General features: G+C 36.3%; 1 protein-coding gene across 3 annotated transcripts in view; it reads right to left on the bottom strand.

The window, feature by feature from the left end:
• The window catches only part of Not1 (CCR4-NOT transcription complex subunit 1), a 59151-nt gene extending 39913 nt beyond the window's left edge, over positions 1-19238 (bottom strand). For 2 of the 3 annotated variants that reach the window (XM_067776107.1, XM_067776108.1), the window contains exon 1: positions 18066-19238. In XM_067776107.1, coding sequence (XP_067632208.1) covers positions 18066-18161 — 96 coding nt within the window. In that variant the 5' untranslated portion in view covers positions 18162-19238. Of the gene's footprint in view, positions 1-12828; positions 13397-18065 lie in introns of those variants that run through there. The other variant, XM_067776109.1, reaches the window with a different exon arrangement.
• Positions 19239-21739: the final 2501 nt, after the last annotated feature.

Here is a 21739-nt window from a genome sequence, read left to right as displayed (position 1 = left end):
CTTTTTATTTAAAAAAAATGAAATTTAAATTGTGGGTCTGCTAGCTTGACGTTAACCTAGCAGACCCACACCTTTTTGCGAATATCTCGAAAACGAAATGAAAACCTAAATTATCTTTTGTGGCCCTAAGAAGCACCTAAATAGCTCCTAATTTTGATATACTTTTTATTTAAAAAAAATGAAATTTAAGTTGTGGGTATGCTAGCTTGACGTTAACCTAGCAGACCCACACTTTTTTGCGAATATCTCGAAAACCAAATGAGCACCTAAATTATCTTTTGTGGCCCTAAATAGCACCTAAAATGCACTTAATTCTCAAACAACTTAAACTTATTTTTGAGCACTTGGGTCTGCCAGCTTTACGCACGTATATAGTTGAGCCATGCGCAGCTGACGTTTAAATCTACTCAATAAACACACTTTACAAGGTTGTATTTACAGTTTGAAACAATTTATTACGAAATTTTTTTTAAATTGGCAATTTGTTATTACAATTTATTATATGATAAATTGCGTAATAAATTGCCCAAATGGTATAAATTGCCAATATGGCGTGTGTTTGTACCTAGTATAAAGCTGTTACTGCTAAGGAAGTCAATTCATATGCCAATATTACTAAGGGAATTCCTCCAATAGTAATTAAACCCAAGGTTAAACAAGCATTAGAGAAAACAAAAACGGACTTGAATAAAATAGATCCATCCAATTTGAATATAGGTAGGGTACAAAATAGAAACAATGGTACAATAATTATTAGTGCGAAGTCAGCTAGTGATAAGGATAAAATTAAGGACACTCTAACAGAAAGGCTAGATAAAAATAAGTACAACATAGCTGAACCGAAAATATATTTTCCTAAAATCATGGTGACTAACATTAGTACTGAGCATCCTGAAGAGGAAATAGTTGGTAAGATCACCAACCAAAATGAGTTTTTGCGAGATGCTAAAATGAAATGTGTAAGAGTTATCAAATGCACTCATTGAGATTGAGCACAAATACTATGAAGACGTGTTGAAATGCAAGAAAATCAATATTGGTTGGGACCGCTGTTCAGTTTACGATGCTCAAACTGTAAAAAGATGTTATAAATGCTTAGGGTTTAACCATATAGCGGCTACTTGTACACTTAAACAGAGGTGTAGTAAATGCAGCGGGGAACATAAAGTCAAAGAATGCACAGAGAGTGCACCCCTAAATAAATGTGGTAATTGTATAGATAGTAACAATCGGTTAGGTTTAAATATTAATACAGAACACAACATCATGAGTCATGAATGCCCAGTTTATTTAAGGAAACTTAAGCTGAAAAGACAACGCGTGGGCTTTTAGCCACCAAAACTAGCTGATCGGGGGATAAAAGCTTTTAACTTACAGTGCATTTACCTAAATATTTGTAGTTTTCTAGCCAACAAACCTGAACTCGAAAGAGTTATAGAAGAGTTAGATCCGGACATCGTTCTATGTTCGGAAGCATGTATAACACCGGATGTTAGTGATGCGGAAATAAACATTCCTTATTATACAATGGTTCGTTGCGATTCTCATAGTAGACACACAGGAGGTGTAGTCTTACTATTAAAAAAAGGTATCGAGTACAAAGTCAGGTATAATAGATCTATTGATTTAAATGTTTGGTGCGCTATAATTAAATTAAAAAAGTTCGACATTAAATGGCAAATAGGTGTGTTGTACCATTCTCCAAGCTCTAGTGATATCGAATTTTTAAATCACTTGAAAGCTATACTTTCTGAGGAACTGGAGAGTGGTACAAACTCCTTGTTAATTGGGGATTTTAACATTAACATGAATGTTAATACCGCAACGAGTTCTAAGCTCAATGAGATATTTTCACGTAGCGCGATGAGGCAAATGGTGAATTTCAATACAAGGATTGCTGAGAGGTCCCAAACGAGAATAGATCTACTATATGCAAATGCTGATGTACTGTCCTGTACTAATCTTGAAAATCACAGAATTTCTGATCACGAAACCATTTCATTTGCTTTCAAAGTGTGTAATTCAAATACTTTGCGGATAATGATACCCACAATGTGTTGGAAGAATTATTCTGCTGATAACCTCATTTACTTATTAAGAAACTATGATTTCAGCGTATTAAAAAATATGCATCTCAATGACTCGGTTGAATATATAAATACCTGCTTATCACACTGCATGGGTTTATTAACATCAGAACAAGACAGGATAGTGAGGTTGAGAAATAAGTGGTACGATCATGAACTGACCGAAATTAACAAATTAAAAATCCAATTGCACTCACAAGCCAGAAGATCTGGTGAATTTTCGGAATATAATACGGTTGCGAAGTATTATAAGAAACTAATCAAAATTAAAAAAAATAAGTATATGGAGAAAAATATTGCCTTAAATTCTTCTGATAGGAAATTAATGTGGAAACACCTCAAGCAAGCAGTAAACTTAACTGAGGTGCGTGACAATATCCTGACAGTGATTGTAAATGGTATAAGATATGAAACACCCGAGGATATAGCTCAAGCATTGAATTCCTTCTTTGTTGATATTATTGGTGACATAAATCGAGAAATCGAAACTTTGGATAGTGGCGACAGTGTGCAACACACGGTTAGCACATGTCCAAGAAGTTACGGTTGATGATGTCATATTGGTAGCTAAAAGGTTAAAAAATAAAATCGGAGGAACAAATTTACTATCAGAAGGAGTAATTAAGGATTCGGTGTCTTACATGGGACATTTCTATGCGGATATCATAAATAAATCATTAGTAGAGGGAATAGTGCCTGACGCATGGAAAATATCAACAATAGTGCCAATAAAGAAGGTAAAAAATTCATTAAAGGCAGAAGATCTGAGACCGATCACCACGTTGCCGAATATCGAAAAAATTCTAGAAACAGTAGTAAAAGATCAGCTCATAAGTTACTTGGAAATAAATAAAATACTAATTAAAGAACAATCCGGTTTCAGAGAAGGCCACTCTTGTGAAACGGCTTTAAATTATCTAATATCGAGTTGGAAAGAAGAACTAAATCAAAAGAAAAGTATACTTGCGGTTTTTATCGACTTGAAGAGAGCATTTGAAACTATAGACAGAAATATAATGATTAAAAAATTAGAAAAAATTGGAATTAGGGGCAACGAGCTGCAATGGTTTCAGAGCTTTTTAGGTAACCGAAGACAAAAAACAGCCATTGAGTCGGTTGTCTCGGAAGAGGTATTGACAGGAATTGGATTGCCACAAGGATCGGTTTTGGCACCGGTCCTATTTAACATATATATAAATGATATATCTTCGGCGCTAAAACATAGTAAAATAAGGCTGTTTGCGGATGACGCACTGCTCGAAGTAAGTGAACTTGATATCATGTTAGCTAGGAGCAAAATGCAGGAAGACTTGAACACCCTATACAGGTGGCTTTGTAACAATAAGCTTAAACTTAATGTTAATAAAACCCATTTTATGGTCATATCTAGAGCGATGAATAAGGAATCTTGTAATATCGAGCTAAAAATAATGAACTCAAACATTAACGAAGTTAAAACTTTCAAGTACTTAGGGGTTCAGATTGATAATAAATTAAAATTTAATGATCATATTGATTATATAGTTGCCAAAATAGGCAAGAAAATTGGTTTTTGGAAAAGGTCATGCAAATTTATCAGTAGAAAATACAAACTGAAAGTGTATAAATCCATCATAGAGCCGCATTTCATATATTGTCCCACAATATTCTTTATGGCCAATGTAACTCAGGTAGATAAGCTACAAGTTATGCAAAATAAAGCTATGAGATTTATATTAAACATGAGGTATGATACTCCCATTAATAACATGATAGAATAACTAAACTGGTTGAGTATAAAACAGCTCATATTCTACCACAGTATGAAATTTGTATTTAATATTAAGCACGGTAAATTACCAACATACCTCAGCGAAAAGCTTAGATATGTAAATGATGCACATTCATACGTAATCAGAGAAAACAATAATTTTAGATTACCTCTTTTCAAAACAGAAGTGGACAAGCAAAATATATTTTATAAGGGCTTGAAATATTTCAATGAACTTCCTAATCACATAAAAAGTAGTAATAACTTCAATACCTTTAAAAAAAGTTTATTGGAGCATTGTAAAACCCTTCCAATAAGATAAAGTTTTTTTTTTTTCTTTTATTTTTTACATGACATACCGATACTGGAGCGCGAAAAGGGAATGGTAATGCTGGTAGCAGCAAAATACAATGCACCCGGCCCTAAGGAAAAGAAAATCAGTCGCCACCTGTAACTCCAGACAGTTCCAACAACAAATGTCGCTGGAATTCGGTATTTTCAAACGCGTCCTTTCCAACCTTCCTTAAATGACTGGCTCCCAGACTAGTCCGTTTGTTACGCCAGTAAATATGCTGATCGGAATCACATGGCATTCCAACAGCATATTCAATAGAAATAAATGATATAATAATGAATTGTACTTAGTAGTTTAAGTTTTAGGCCTAAGCAGCCGTAATAATAAATAAATTAAATTAAATAAATTAAATATCGGACAATAACCACGCCCACTTTTTCGATATCGAAAATTTCGAAAAATCGAAAAAGTGCGATAATTCATTGCCAAAGGCGGTTAAAGCGATGAAACTTGGTAGATGGGTTGACGTTATGACGCAGAATATAAAATTACTAAGATTTTGGACAATGGGCGTGGCACCGCCCACTTTTACAAGAAGGTAATTTAAAAGTTTTGCAAGCTGTAATTTGGCAGTCGTTGAAGATATCATGATGAAATTTGGCAGGAACGTTACTACTATTACTATATATGGCTAAATAAAAATTAGCAAAATTGGATGAAGAACACGCCCACTTTTTAAAAAAAATTTTTTTTTAATTCAAATTTTAACAAAAAATTTAATATCTTTACTGTATATAGTAAGTAAATTAAGTCAAAATTCAACTCCAGTAATGATATGATGCAACAAAATATAAAAATAAAAGAAAATTTCAAAATGGACGTGGCTCCGCCCATTTTCATTTAGTTTGTCTAGAATACTTTTAATGCCATAAGTCGAACAAAAATTTACAAATCCTTCTCAAATTTGGTAGGGGCATAGATTCTATGACGGTAACTGTTCTCTGTGAAAATGGGCGAAATCGGTGGAAGCCACGCCCAGTTTTTATACACAGTCCACCGTCTGTCCTTCCGCTCGGCCGTTAACACATAACTTGAGCAAAAACCGATATATCTTTACTAAACTTAGCCCACGTACTTATCTGAACTCACTTTATTTTGGTATAAAAAATGGCCGAAATCCGACCATAACCACGCCCACTTTATCGGTATCGAAAATTACGAAAAATGAAAAAAATGCCATAATTCTATACCAAATACGAAAAAAGGGATGAAACATGGTAACTGGATTGGTTTATTGACGCAAAATATAACTTTGGAAAAAACTTTGTAAAATGGGTGTGACACCTTCCATATTAAGTAGAAGAAAATGAAAAAGTTCTACAAGGCGAAATCAACAGCCCTTGGAATCTTGGAAGGAATACTGTTAGTGGTATTGCATATATAAATAAATTAGCAGTACCCGACTGATTTTCTGGATCACCTGATCCACATTTTGGTCGATATCGCGAGAACGCCTTCACATATATGTACATCTAAGGGCCACTCGCTTTTAAAACCCTCATTAATACCTTTAATTTGATATCCATATCGTACAAACACATTCTAGAGTCACCCCTGGCCCACCCTAATGGCGATATCTGGAAAAGGCGTCCACCTATAGACCTAATGCCCACTCCCTCTTAAAATGCTCAGTAACAACTTTCGTTTGATACCCATATCGTACAAACATTCTAGAGTCACCCCTGGCCCACCCTAATGGCGATATCTCGAAAAGGCGTCCACCTATAGACCCCATGCCCACTCCCTCTTAAAATGCTCAGTAACACCTTTCGTTTGATACCCATATCGTACAAACATTCTAGAGTCCCCCTGGGCCACATTTACTAAGGATTACTCCCTTTTAAAATACTCATTACCATCTTTCATTTGATACCCATATCATACAAACACATTCTAGAGTCACCCCTGGCCCACCCTAATGGCGACATTTCGAAAAGGCGTCCACCTATAGACCTAATGCCCACTCCCTCTTAAAATGCTCAGTAACAACTTTCGTTTGATACCCATATCGTACAAACATTCTAGAGTCACCCCTGGCCCACCCTAATGGCGATATCTCGAAAAGGCGTCCACCTATAGACCTAAGGCCCACTCCCTCTTAAAATGCTCAGTAACACCTTTCATTTGATACCCATATCGTACAAACAAATTCTAGAGTCAGCCCTGGTCCACCTTTATGGCGATATCCATAAATGGCGTCCATCCATAGAACTATGGCCTACTCTCTCTTAAAATAATCTTTAATACCTTTAATACCCATGCCCACTCCCTCTTAAAATGCTCAGTAACACCTTTCGTTTGATACCCATATCGTACAAACATTCTAGAGTCCCCCTGGGCCACATTTACTAAGGATTACTCCCTTTTAAAATACTCATTACCATCTTTCATTTGATACCCATATCATACAAACACATTCTAGAGTCACCCCTGGCCCACCCTAATGGCGACATTTCGAAAAGGCGTCCACCTATAGACCTAATGCCCACTCCCTCTTAAAATGCTCAGTAACACCTTTCGTTTGATACCCATATCGTACAAACATTCTAGAGTCACCCCTGGCCCACCCTAATGGCGATATCTCGAAAAGGCGTCCACCTATAGACCTAATGCCCACTCCCTCTTAAAATGCTCAGTAACACCTTTCATTTGATTCCCATATCGAACAAACACATTCTAGAGACACCCCTGGTCCACCTTTATGGCGATATCTCGAAACGGCGTCCACCTATGGAACTAAGGATCACTCCTTTTCCAAATACTCATTAACAGCTTTCATTTGATACCCATATCGTACAAACATATTCTAGAGTCACCCCTGGTCCACCTTTATGGCGATATCTCGAAAAGGCGTCCACCAATAGACCTAAGGCCCACTCCCTCTTAAAATGCTCAGTAACACCTTTCATTTGATACCCATATCGTACAAACAAATTCTAGAGTCAGCCCTGGTCCACCTTTATGGCGATATCCCTAAATGGCGTCCATCCATAGAACTATGGCCTACTCTCTCTTAAAATAATCTTTAATACCTTCCATTTGATACACATGTCATACAACCACATTCCAGGGTTACCCTATGTTCATTTTCCTACATGGTGATTTTCCTTATTTTGTCTCCATAGCTCTCAACTGAGTATGTAATGTTCGGTTACACCCGAACTTAGCCTTCCTTACTTGTTTAAAGATGCTTTCATTTTCACTCACAGTTTAAACTTCATACCAGAGCCTAGATTCAGTAAGTGTGAGTTTTGAACTAAGACTAAAAATGAAGCGTCTTAAAAGTTTCAACTGTATAATAATTGAATACCGATAGAAATATCTAAATACTAAAACAAGTCTTTTTTTGATAAGTGCGTTGTTTCATCAAAAATTAGTGACAATGTGTTTGTCCGAACATTCAACACTTCATTTTTAATGCCTCGCCTAAATTATCTCCCAAGTGAAATGTCATTGTTCTGCTACATTTTATTAATAGAGCAATTTTCGTGGTAAGAATTCCATTGGAGTAAATTGAAAATTATATGTGGGTAATAGATTTGCGACAATTTCTTTAGCAGTGTTTTGAATTTATGAAAAAGAAATAAAAGTACCAAAACCGTGCCGAAAAAGAACCAAAATTGAGAAAAAGGGAGCAGTGGACCATTTAGGGGTGGATGGAATGGACTGAAGTGGCAACCGTGTTCTCAAATGCAAGCTTCCACATCAAATACATATACATATAAGTACTTCGACATTACGAAATACATTGTCGCGTTGTGAGGCTAAATATTTTTGCACAAAAGCTTTTTGTCCACCACAATACCACAGATTAAGTATATAATTTCACAAAAATAATACATTTTTTCGAAAAATCACACAGAATATCCGCAGTAATTGTTTACGAATTTAGAAACAATGAGAATGGCAAATACGAAAGTGTATGAAATGTGATTACAAAAAGTATATGTACAAAGTTGTATTTATATGCACGAAAATGCTTTAAAAACGCATGAAATTGTTAAAGTTCAAAAATAAATGATAAAAACTTTAATATAAATAAAAAGATTCTTTGGGGAATATTTTGAATAAGGTGCCACGATTTTCCAACTTTTTTTTTCGAGGGGTGACGGGGGTCCTAAAAATCACAAAATTATCATCCGCAACTCTAGGAAACTCTTAGTTTATGAAATATAAGCTTTTTAATTTCCAAATTTAGTAAAATTTCAACTTAAGTCCTGCACTTAAAATTCGGGTCGCACATGTCGATAGCGGTATCAAAAGACGCGTATTTGCGTCAAGATTCAGAATCCGAAGGCAGAAACTATCACCCCTATTCTGCATTTCGATTACGTTCCCGTTCTACGCTCCGCTTTAATCGAACTTCGGTATTCTGCATTACGACGGAATCGTAACGAGAAGAGGAAGACCAAATGATTTTTCGAAATCATCTGTTTGTACGGAATGTGTGAACATTGGAACAAAATAAATTGAAGAAAATTTGTAAAAAACACTGAAAAACGTTTATATTTCATTATCCACGCCATTTTGTACAAAAAAAAAAAGCAATAGAATATATTGCCGCAGTGTTATATTTCTTTGAGTAAAGTGCTTTCATAATTGTAAGTGTGTTTTTGTCGTTCTTTTGGGCAATCTCCTGCCGTGGCCACCAAGTTTTGTTAAAACGGATTCCTGCACGATTATAGCTGACATTTTCTGAACTTTATGGATGCTAATTTCATTGCACTGGCCTAAAATGCTTTATAAAGATTTATTTATTCTCTCCGCAAGGATTGTTTACGTTTTCGCTTCACCTTCCTCTACTCCGGCAGCTTGCTTTGGCATATAACTGGACCCAACGAACAGACACAAATTATAGCTGTCTATTATAATGGAATCAATAACCGCGGCATTATTTGTGGAGTTGGAAAGCAACGCATACGAAAATGGCCAGGCGAGAATGGAAAGGCAAATATTGCGAGATTTGTGTAATCCATTTGAGATGAGTGACGAATTGTAAGAAATTGAACTTAAAAGTGGTAAAGTTTAATGACTTATTTTCTTATTTAGGTTCAAAAAAAAACTTTCGTCTTAATAAGGATGCTTTCAAGTATGTGTTAGATACTTTCGCGGGGCAAATTCGTCCAAGGACTTCGGCATCGACATCTGCCCTTAATATTGTTTTAGCTGCTTTGAGAGTTTTTGCAGAAGGCAGTTACCAGCATGGAATAAAATAAAAATAAATGTAAGGCGCTATAACCTCCGAAGAGATCTTAGACCGATCTTCTCTTCCAATTTACGTCGTGCTCTTGGTTTTCCCTACAAATTGGCCGGACGGGGACCTACATGTTTTATGCCGACTCCGAACGGCATCTCCAAGGCAGATGAGTTTTCACTGAGAGCTTTTCATGGCAGAAATACACTCGGAGCGCTTGCCAAACACTGCCGAGGGGCGACCCCGCTTAGAAAAATTTTCTTCTAATTGAAAAACCTTATTTCTAAAATTTTGATGTTGCTTTGCCCGGGGTGTGAACCCAGGGCATACGGTGTGGTAGGCGGAACACGCTACCATCACACCACGGTGGCCACCAGCATGAAATAGGGGCGGATTATAATGTAGGAATGGGAGAGTCAACAGTGTCAAAGTCACTGTCTATGTTTCTGGATGTAATGCAACCAAAATTATGCCCTCAGTGGATAACATTTGAACAAAGTAAAGAGGAGAATATATAAGCGAAGCAAGAATTTTATGCGAAGGCAAGCTTCCCAGGAGTCATCATATCCCGCTTTGTTGCGATTAAATTAGCCAACGTCTCATACTGCACTTGTGTTGGAAACATAAAAAACAATCACCATGAAGCCTTTTACGTTTCTCAACAAGTTTTACTACATTTTTGTTAAAATTCTGTTATAAATTAAGAAAAAAATAAAAAGAAAATAATTTTCCGCCAACAAATTTGCAACTTAGAAAAACGGAACTACGATCGAAATGCAGAATACACAAAATCGAACGATTCGAAGTTGGATCGGAAGAGATTGGAACACAGAATACCAAAATTGCCAAATCGAAAAAATTTCAATCCAAGTCGAAATGCAGAATAGGGCTGTATATTTTCAATCTCGTTTAAAAGTTATTCGCGGAAAACCCGTCGGTACTATTGTCGCTTTTTTCATTGTTGCAATTAAACAAACGAAAACATATGAAGGTGATGAATAGTATTGCCAGCTCCGCAACAATATCTTTTTATCATGGTAGAACATTATAAGGTGGTGGCACGTCTACATAAATGCAAAAAAACATACACTATCAATGTATTTTGGGCTTAAGTACAGAATACATACATTTGTCAAAAAAAAATCAGACTTTGTAGAGATTTTTATGCTGATTCCAGCGGTATATTTCTTTTTGGTGCAAATGAAAGGTTTGGGGGCAATTCCATGTCAAAAGGCGAAATTATGAATTTTTCAAATCAAAATATCTCCGAAAGTAGTGGATGCATTTCAAATTTTAAAAAATCGAAAAATAGCTTATAAAAACACCTTTGAACTGATGTATATATATCTATCTTTAACTTTTCTAGTCTTTATTTCCCAAAAATTTGAAAAAGCTCTTTTTTGGTGGAAATTTTAATTTTAATTCTACATAGGCGGCCTTCGGCCGCGCTTATAAAAAATAACCCTGGGCTACGCCATGCCAAGTACGGTTGTGTGGTATAACCGTGGCTACCGCCACGGTTGGTGATGTTGTTGTTGTTGTTGTAGCGATAAGGTTGCTCCCCGAAGGCTTTGGGGAGTGTTATCGATGTGATGGTCCTTTGCCGGATGCAGATCCGGTACGCTCCGGTACCACAGCACCAATAAGGTGCTAGCCCGACCATCTCGGGAACGATTTATGTGGCCACATTAAACCTTCAGGCCATCCCCTCCCTCCCCACCCCCAAGATCCATGAGGAGCTTGGGGTCGCCAGAGCCTCGTCTGTAAGTGAAACAGGATTCGCCGCGGATAGGTGAGGTTGACAATTGGATTTGGAGAAGCTATATATTGCGCTGGCAACCTGAAGGGTTGCGCTACACACCCCTTGAATCTGGTATTTTAGTCGCCTCTTACGACAGGCATACCTACCGCGGGTATATTCTGACCCCCTTACCCGCTGGGGTCGGATGATGGTGATGTCCTTCTGCGTACCTTTTGACGTGGAATTACCCCTAGTTATTATTTGCACCAAAAAAATTATACGGTTGGACTCACCATAAACACCACTACCGATACTCATACATTTTTTTAATTTGACAAATGTATGTATTCTGCAATTAGGCCCAAAATACATTGATAGTGTATCTTTGTTTGCATTTATGTCAACGTGCCACCACCTTATAATGTTCTACCATGGTAAAAAAAATATTGTTGCGGAGCTGGCAACACTATTCACCACCTTCATATGTTTTCGTTTTTTAATTGCACCAACGAAAAAAGTGGCAATAGTACTGACGGGTTTTCGGCGAATAACTTTGGTAATAGTCTAGTTGAGGGGTCGACTGCTAATACGCTACCAAAAATATTGAGAGAGGTGTCAAACGACGCGTCTTGACATCAGTATTAATAATCCGAAGGCGGAAAATAAAAATATTAACGCGTTCTAAAGATATTAACGAAAAACCGAAAAAAGACCCGCGGGTACCTCCGACCCCGGGGGTCGGATCTATAGTATTTTTGCGCAGAACACCTTTCGGCGTTGGCGGCCTTCGGCCGCGCTTATAAAAAATAACCCTGGGCTACGCCATGCCACGTCCGGGTGTGTGGTTTAACCGTGGCTACCGCCACGGTGATGCACAATTTTTTTGGTGGGTACAAACACAACAACAACCACATGGAAAACGCCAACTTCAACTGCAAATATCTCCGGATATAGACAAAATTTTTCTTTTCCGCCATCGGATTATTGTTCTCGAGATTAATACGCGTCTTTTGACACCTCTCTCGATATTTTTGGTAGCGTATTAGCAGTCGACCCCTCAACTAGACTTTTACCATAACTTTTAAACGAGATAAAAAAAATATAGTTTCTGCTTTCGGATTCTGAATCCGAATTTTAAGTGCAGGACTTAAGTTGAAATTTTACTAAATTTGGAAGTTAAAAAGCTTATATTTCATAAACTAAGAGTTTCCTAGAGCTGCGGATTCCATTTTGGTGATTTTTAGGACCCCCTCTACCCCTACAAATCAACAAAAGTTTGAAAATCGTGGCACCTTATATAAAATCCAACCCTTCTTAGCTTTTTGTAGCGATATAGGAGTATTATATATATGCGTATAGAATTACCACAAAAACATATGTGGGATACGAGGGTTAAGCATAATTGCCAACAAACTTGGTATAAAACAACTCTGAATTCGGAACTATTTTCTCGGAGTTGGCAGCATTTCATTCAAGCAAAACTTAACGATGATAGAAAAAAAAGATAGCCATGTAACTATTTATTTGTACACCTGTCTTGCTCTTATATGAAAACATTGCCACATATATATCGCCTTCAGACTCCAGCTGAGCACTTCTTTCCAATGCATCACTCATTTGACACTGGAAAGCTATATATATTTACTTCTCTAGTGAAAATAAATTTCAAAAAGATTGAAGTTTCAATTCGCGTTGAATTACCTATTTTAGATTCCCTTTTCTGTATGATTGAACTTCAGACTTTCCCGTGAATTAATCTCGAATATATAGATATATGCAGAAGTATAGCTGTTTTTAACACAGTTTTATGTTTCTTCTGAGTGTTCCACTTTCATCCTTCTTAATATTTTTCACTATTATTTATATCACATAAAACTGAGAATTCCACATTACAAAAATCGTTCGCTTCCCGTTTAAACAATTATATATACACACATATATAGATGGATACTAGTATTTTTGCAAAATGTTTGTGCGAATATGACGAGATAAACCAAGTTTACAAGACACGCAGCGAACACGACGACGGAAGCGACAAGTCAACAAAAAATTAAGAAAAAAAACCATTTTCGTTTGTGCACTTTTTTTACTGCATTCTAAACAATTTCATCAGCTTTTAATTATATTTTAAAAAGCCCTTTGCTAGGGCTTTGGTTTGTCCTCATTTTTCAACATTTTACGAAATTCTTTTTTCCAAATTAAGGAATCACTGCGATAAAGTCAAACCACCTATGAAAATTTTCTTTGCAAACTGTAATGGCGTCGGCGAAAAGTGATTGGATTAGCGAGGAGAAACGAGTGGAAGCAAAAACTTAACGAAGTCTATTTTTTTGTGTTCAATCAGCTTGCGTATGTTCAATGGTTTTGCAATGACAAGCAATGCGTTAGTAATAGCTCCATCACATAAGCAGCTTCTCATATAGATGCGTTTTATTCAATCTTACGCATGTGTTCGCAGGAATTTTTATGGAGAACGGCAGTTCGAGCGATACTGGCGCCATCTGATATGAAAAAATAGCCAACTCTCAAGTTTTGTTGCAAGCCAAGCATTAGAAGAATTTTACATTGTCTTTGGCTGAGGATGCTGGCACACTTTCGAAGTGAAATTATTTTTCCCACTCGTTGGTAACTTTTCTACCATTTTTTCACAATTAAAAACTGCAATATAACAAATGAATACGATACAAAATATTCTAGCAGATATTTTTATTGCAAATATGTTATTGCTATTTATAACATTGCTTCGCGGAATTTCGTATGTGAGTGGAAAGGCGAAATAAACTTCAATTGCCGAGTCTGAAGTTCCTTCATATTTATAAACACAACATCTTGGAATGCACAAGCTTGTGTTATGCTGGCTGGCAACGGTCAAAAAATGCTGCTGGTAACCATAGCAACGGGCGATCGGCGGTAGTCGTGCTCGCACGTACTTGTTGTCGGCTTCTCGTTGATGAAAATTAAAATTTTTAGATTTTTCGGTTGACAGCTGAACTATTTGATCGTGGCCAACGTGATTGACATGCATTAGTGTGTTAGTTTTGTGAGAACGTGAAATGAGCAAGTTCGCGGAAGAAAAAGATTTTACGTTGCGGTTTAATTAAACCTACGAATGCAAAGGTTCGATGGAAAAATATTGCCAAAAATCAGGTAATTTTCTTAGTGAGAGAAAATTTGCATCTTATTACATATATTAAAATTGAATAAGCTACAAAACTACATACTCGAAAAAATTCTTAGAAAAAAGTTCCAAAATTTTAGGAAAATTCGCAAAATTTACAACAATAAAAAATCGTAATCCGATGACATGTTTACGTCTGCACGCTACGAATTTTCAATACAAATGGCGCTTGATGCTTTCTGCTGTTGCCGCACAAGCGACAATCACCCGATACGCACACAACCATCCGTTGCTATGGTTACCAGCAGCATTTTTTGTGCCGTTGCCAGCCAGCATTAAACACAAGTATATGAAAAATTTGATTGTGCCACGGCCTTTAGTAAACGCTGCTATCAAAAAAAGGTTGCCGTATAGTTTTAGCGAGTTAAAGGTAGAACATGAGCGTATTAAGCCTAAATTAAGTAGGTACTAAATGGTTTGTTCAAGCTCATTTTAAAAATTATGGAGTGAGCGGTGTTCGAGGCGCCAAAGAGTATAGATATAATAAGAGCCGTCACTCGTTATTTTGTGGCGAGTAACTCGCTGGAAATCAAAAAATTGATGCCGAATGTTTTCTATGAGGGACATTTTTGAATTGCCTCCCATTTATCCATGCAGTGTAGGCACTTTATGCAAACGTGATTTTTGGAAAGAGAATTAAATAATTAATTAAATACAGTCGGAAAAATAAACACAAATACGCCATGAAAATGTTGAAAGAAGACATTTATAAACTTCTCGCCAAAAAAAACACAGCGAATACCTCATAGAAAACATCGATAAAATGCCTAAAAAGTAACGAGTGACGGCTCTTATTATATTTATCCTCTCTGGCGGCGCTTCAATTTTCAACTGCGCATTTCCAAAATTTCTAATTATATATCAACACGAACCATGTACTTTTTGTTCAGTTTATTAAGTCTTATAGACTAGGTACAAAATTATCAAAATGAATTCTATTCTACCTAAATTGAGAAAAACCCGAAATCACTGGAAACTGTCGATATTAACCTTTCCAAGAAATTAATTATTCGTTATGACCTGCTCGGCTGGGCTCATATCAAGTTTTAACCATAGTAAAAATGAAAAATAAGATTGGTCAAAAAACTTGAGGGCTAATAATAATTTTTTTTTTTTCGAGTCTAACGTCAAACCGAAACGTCACGCAAAACCAAAATTTGAAGGCGCGCTGAAGAGCTACTTTACGTTTTAAAATCTTTTCCGATTACTCCCATACAATTTGTATGTGTATGATATATTTTTGACAGAAACTGCCGCAACGCCCTTATTATTGTATTTTGTCGAACAAAGTGACAAGGTTAAACCCTAGTCAACTTTAGCTGCAGTTTAGACTCGCACTGAAAACCCCGTACTTAGTCTATTAGAAAATATTCCCAAAATTTAGAGAACACACCCCTTACACAAGTAATATCCTCTCGATATGATCCTGAATTAAGCCATCATCAAATTAAATTTCATGCATTCAAATTTTACAAAACTGCTGCGCACAGAAAGTTGTTTTTTAATTAAAATTTCAGTTTCAACATTTATAAATTTTCTATTTAAATATACAAGTAGTTCTTGCGTACAGAAAACTTTTGACAGTAAATTGGAAAAGTTTCGACAGTTTCTTTGGTTTCTAGACATAAATGGTCCTATTGTTTTTATTTGCTCATCTTTTTAAGTTCCTAAGTTCTGCAAATTTTTATCCTATATTTCAAAAAACTAACATGGCCGACACAAAAAAAAAAAGAGATTAACTTACCTGCTGCCGCCGTGGTGTGATGGTAGCGTGCTCCGCCTAGCATACAGAAGATCCTGGGTTCACGCCCCGGAAAAACCAACATCAAAAACTCGTAAAGACAATTTTTTTCAATTAGAAGAAAATTTTTCTAAGGGGGTCGCCCCTCGCCATTGTTTGGCAAGTACTCCGAGTGTATATCTGCCATGAAAAGCTCTCAGTAAAAACTCATCTGCCTTGCAGATGCCGTTCGGAGTCGGCATTAAACAAGTAGGTCCCATCTCGTCAATGTGTAGGAAAAAAATAGGAGCAAATTGGAAAAGAAGCTCGGCCATAGATCTTTTTGGAGGTTATCGCGCCTTACATTTATTATGTTTTTTAAGCTAAGAACCATTTTTATACCTGGTCCTAGATAATTTAGGGGTAAGTTTTAATAAGTAAAATTTTCTTCGGGATAGGTTTTATTTTAAATTTATACATTTCAAAAATCTCAGTTACAGAATCCACGGCCTGAATTTTAATAAAAAGTAATAAGCTAAAAAAATTCAGAGTTTTAAATTTAGTTGCAGCTTTTTTGACATATAGCTCATGGAAAATTACGTCAAAAAGGTGCAACTTAATTTAAAACCTTTATTACTTGGACTATGACTGTGCGCCAGAATATTTATTTTGAAGTCTGTATCCGTATTAAATAAATTTCATGCATATGCAAATGGGAGTAAACTGCAAACAATGCAAATTAAAAACTGAAATTCGTTCGTTTAAACACATGTCGCTTACAAACAATTGAATTTTTACACTACAATTTTTTGTTTGTGAGTTATGCTTCAATTTTATAAGAATTTTTTAATGTGTCTCAAAATATAAGGAAGATAACTTCGTTCACGTGTACGGTGGTACACTCGGCGCTTTTACTTTTTCTTCAAATTTCCTGTCAATTTTTTTATATCTTGAGAAAAAGCAATTGGTTCATTTTTCTTCACAACAACCATCTTAAGCTGTAATTACCCATCGACGTGTGTAACGTAACATCAACCTTTTCTAATTAAATTTTTGATGTTGTAAAATGTATTTATAATCTGAACTTTTACATAATTATTTCGAATTATTTCCACAATTTTTCAAACTTTAATTTGGTGTTTTTGCACAAAAACTACAAACGGTCAAAAATTAGCACGCAAAAGTTTTCTAGGCAACTCTGTCTAGTGAGAGAGCGATCAGCTGACACGTTATTACGGGAAAAATTTAAATTTTTTTGATTTCTATGTTCCATCCTACGTACTTACGTGTTGAACATCGGTGAGTTTTCGTTTACATTGCACATTCATAAGATAGGTCGTGTCAGCTGACACGTTATTTGTACGTACGTTCGTTCGTAACTGCTGCTTTAGATATATTACGGTTAGGTGGCAATGTTACTGCACAAAACAAAATAGAAATGGGTGTGTTCAGTGAATATAAAACAATTTCACCAGTGGATGGCGGAACGATACAAGGTGGCACCATGGTCGCCTACCTACAAACATAAATAAAAATATCATGTACTTTTTTGTAAATTCGGTGGACAAATATCAAAATCGTACTGCGCCGGAAGTTGATGTATCAAATCAAATAAAAAAAGTTTATAATCAGCTGTCCCATGCTGCCACCTTGCATGGTTGCGCCATGCACAAGCGAATAAGCCAGTCATCACACAACAACCGATTAGCTCTATATGGATTGAGGTGTCCGTAAAATAATTTGGTTAAGTAGCAATATAGATGATGCACTTCCCGTCTTTCAAATAGCAACATTGATTTAACCAAAGAACAGCTTTCCATGCAGTAAAGTGCCTCTATAGCAAAAAGCTGCATTTAGGGCCAATATGTTTTATAAAATACAGCGGAATGCACCCAATTATTTGCTTGAAATAGTTACATATGTATACACACAGTATATAAACAGTAAACGATCTTGGAAATTTTTTTAGGAACGTCTATGCATATATATAGAATCTAAATTACTTAAATAGGTTGTATATGTCCAAGTTTGTATGCTTACCTGATTAATGCACTCGCTTGTTTCAGCAAAGTTTTTCTTATTCAGTTGTTTGACCAAAGTACCAATCTGCGCTAGCGTAAATTTCAATTGGTTCATAGCTATCCCATTCAAAGATTGTACGGCAACGGCACACGATGTGGGATCTGTTCTTGGGAGTTAACTTCAAGAACAGTGAGAGCACTGAATGAAGTCTTCCAAAGAATATGATCACACACACACGCACACGCGAGTGGCCAATGTACAAAACGTATTAAAAAAAAGTAAAATAAAATAATTTAGCACAATTGACTTGTATAGCAATTGCAAAGAATTATAGAAAATTCATTGATTTTGTATTTGAGTGTAGATATATTAAATCGAAAACGAAGTATATGATGAATGACGTTGATAGATTATATGTTTCGCCTTTTATATTGCTGATAAATAGCTTTTGGCAAATAATTATGATTTTAACGTTTTACTTGATTTAGTAATTTGGAAATTGCGCAGTTAAATTGGCCACAACAATGGTTGTTGCTCGTAATTTTTGTTATTTTGTTTTGATTTTTCAAGTTTTTGATATTTTTAGTTTCTTTGAAAATATTTCTTCCCTCACTGCCAGCACTTTTGGACACACTGAACAGTCACCAATTATTCACCTCAAGGTTTTTTTCAGCTTATCTCCTTTTCTCCCTTATTTGCTGATTAGCAAAATATATATGCCTATGCATGTGTATGTTCGTTATGGAGCCCCAATTTTTTCATTACTTTGCACACTTTATTTTGGCCCCTTTATTAAGGGGCCAAATAAGATTTACTTAAATTCCAGCTTAGATTTGATCATAACTTAACTGCATTAGGACCAGTAATCCAACGATTATGGATATATGTATAAAGATTTTGTGTAACTTCCCGTATTGCGGACGTTGCTCAGCACATTTTTTCACGTACACCACTCGTTTATAGTCGTAATTTCACCAAATTGCCATCAACTTGTCTTCGATATACGATTCAGCGTAATTTTATGCAATCAGAATGTTATTTAGCTGACAATTTTATATGTTCATCCAATTTTTTGTTTGTCATTATCGTATATTTGGATTTCGTAAGCGAATTTATGAATTTTTCCAGTTTTCGACAATTTCTTTTCCTCCACCAGAACTGCGAAAACCTATGCACTTCGTTTTCATATCTTGTAGTGTTGCCAGCTGATTGCAAAATAAATATCATTGAGGGTGCGAAGAATTGCGATGGAAATTTCGAAATTTTGGTTTTGAGAGATTTTTGATAAAAAGAAAGTTTGATAAAAACGTTCACAATAGTAAGCAACCTCGATCACCTGTTCAATCGCTGTTCGATTACTTAAATCAGTTGCTCAATAGTGTTTTTCAAACATTTTTGTAGACGACTGGTATATTGCATTGTTTACATATTTTAAAATGTTTGCTTCTTTCTCATGTATGTATTATGTGTTCCAAATATGGACCAAATCGAACTACAAATACGATTTTTTGAATATCTCGATCTTTGCGCCACCTAGCTGCGATTTTTTCATATGTCGCTTTCTATTCTTGTATGTATTATGTGTTCCAAATATTAGCCAAATCGGGCCACAAATACGATTTTTGTGAATATCTCGATCCTTGCGCCACCTAGCGGCGATTTTTTCATAGGTCGCCTTCTATTCTTGTATGTATTATGGGTTCCAAATATGAGCCAAATCGGACCACAACTACGATTTTTGTGATTATCTCGATCCTTGCGCCACCTAGCGGCGATTTTTTCATAGGTCGCTTTCTATTCTTGTATGTATTATGTGTTCCAAATATGAGCCAAATCGGACCACAAATACGATTTTTGTGATCTCCATCCTTGCGCCACCTAGCGGCGATTTTTTCATAGGTCGCTTTCTATTCTTGTATGTATTATGAGTTCCAAATATGAGGCAAATCGGACCACAAATACGATTTTGTGAATATCTCGATCCTTGCGCCACCTAGCGACGATTTTTTTCTTATTATTGCATTGTCATCGGGTTCTGAACTATATTTCATGTTTTAAGCTTGTAGCGTATCGGGATGTTACTTAAATTTTGATTACAAAATTCATTCACAACGGCCGTGCAGCTGTGCAACCGTGCAGCCTGTCAAGTCAACCTAAATAAAACCGTTTAATAAAAATAAGTTGTTTAGAATCTATTCTAGCTGCTGCATAAATGCCTGATCTTTACCGAATAACGAAATAATCCTACAAGATTTTAGCTACCTTAAAACTCCCGGCATTGATGTGAACGTCTGACGTGTATGTCTCAAGGGGTACATTCTCTTTTGCGAGCTCAACCGCCCTGTTCATTTCAATCTCTGCCCATATGTACGTTCCTCGCAAAATTATTCGTGTCTATTTCAGTATCAAGCGGATGGCTTGCGATGGTAGTACGAATCGATTTACGACAAAACATTGCTGAACTGATTCTGCTCTTTACCCTTACTAGTTTTTCCAGAAAGGCATTCGCCGCGTACGGTGAGAAGTATGATTGCCTTCGTAGTTAGATGTAACGCTAAGTTTGGCTTGCCCTTCTTCCACATAAGGAGTTGATTCATTACTGGCGTTCACAGTACTACTTGTGGGTGCAGGAAGTAGAAGGACTGTACACCAACACCACCCGAAGCCAAAGTATTTAAGTTCGCGTTCCAGGAGCTAAACAGCCAGCGATATGGGACCTACGCTTTTAAAAATATTGTAACGAATTTAGGGAAATTACGCTCATTTGAAACCTTCTGCTAAGGTTCGAATCGCTAAACTGTTGAATAATCACTCCAATGTTCAGTATTGCAAACTGGTCTTTATTTAGATTACTTTGACTGTAGTACTTTACAATTATACTTCACAACAAATAGCGTGTTTAAATCAAACTGATTCCTTGCGCTGCTTTTATACTCTCCGTTGCTTCGTCCGCATATTTATCCAAAGGTCTAAACGTTTCACCTTCTAGAACGCTTGTAGCTCATGCTTGGTTACCATCGGTATACGTGTATATTTGAAGTTTAAAGCCACATGCGTGTGTATGTGTGAGTAACTACTTCGGCTCATGACTAGATGTGTGTGTGTGTGTGTGTGAAATATCTCTTCGTCGCCTTCTACATAAGTGTTGCTAGCTTTAACGTGGACATGTATATAAGAGTGGCTGGTGCATGATTTTGTTGTTGCGTGATTATTTACTAACAGCCTAGTGATATCAACATTCGCCACAATATTTTGTAAGGGGTCTAAACTAGTTGAACCTACTTCTTTCCTTGGACTGCGAACTATCACCTTTAGCTACTACACAATTGGAGAAGCTGTGGAGATAAATTTAAATGCTCGGCGTTTTCAAAGGCGTGTAAATAATTTAAAAGCTTTTTTTCGTAAGTACTCTCATAATTAGTTGGGATTCTACCGGGTATTTACCATTTTTATTGGTAAATACCAGGAATATACCCAGCAAATACTCGGAGTCAACAATTAGTCTGAAAGGAGTCCAAACTTTGGATCGTTTGCACTCGTTATGAACTCATTTAGGAGCCTGAAGCAAATGCTATATGCCCATATTTTTCCTCTAAAATAAGTCTTATACAGGCCTCCTTCCGATATCATATATAAGCCTTATTGGCATCATATACTGCTAAATTTGAGTCTTTTAATGACACTACTTCAGG

Source organism: Eurosta solidaginis, chromosome 3 (genome assembly GCF_040869045.1).
Source record: "Eurosta solidaginis isolate ZX-2024a chromosome 3, ASM4086904v1, whole genome shotgun sequence".
In the NCBI taxonomy this organism is placed as follows: domain Eukaryota; kingdom Metazoa; phylum Arthropoda; class Insecta; order Diptera; family Tephritidae; genus Eurosta; species Eurosta solidaginis.
The sequence above is the reverse complement of the archived record's forward strand: the minus strand, read 5'-3'. Positions and strand labels throughout refer to the sequence as shown.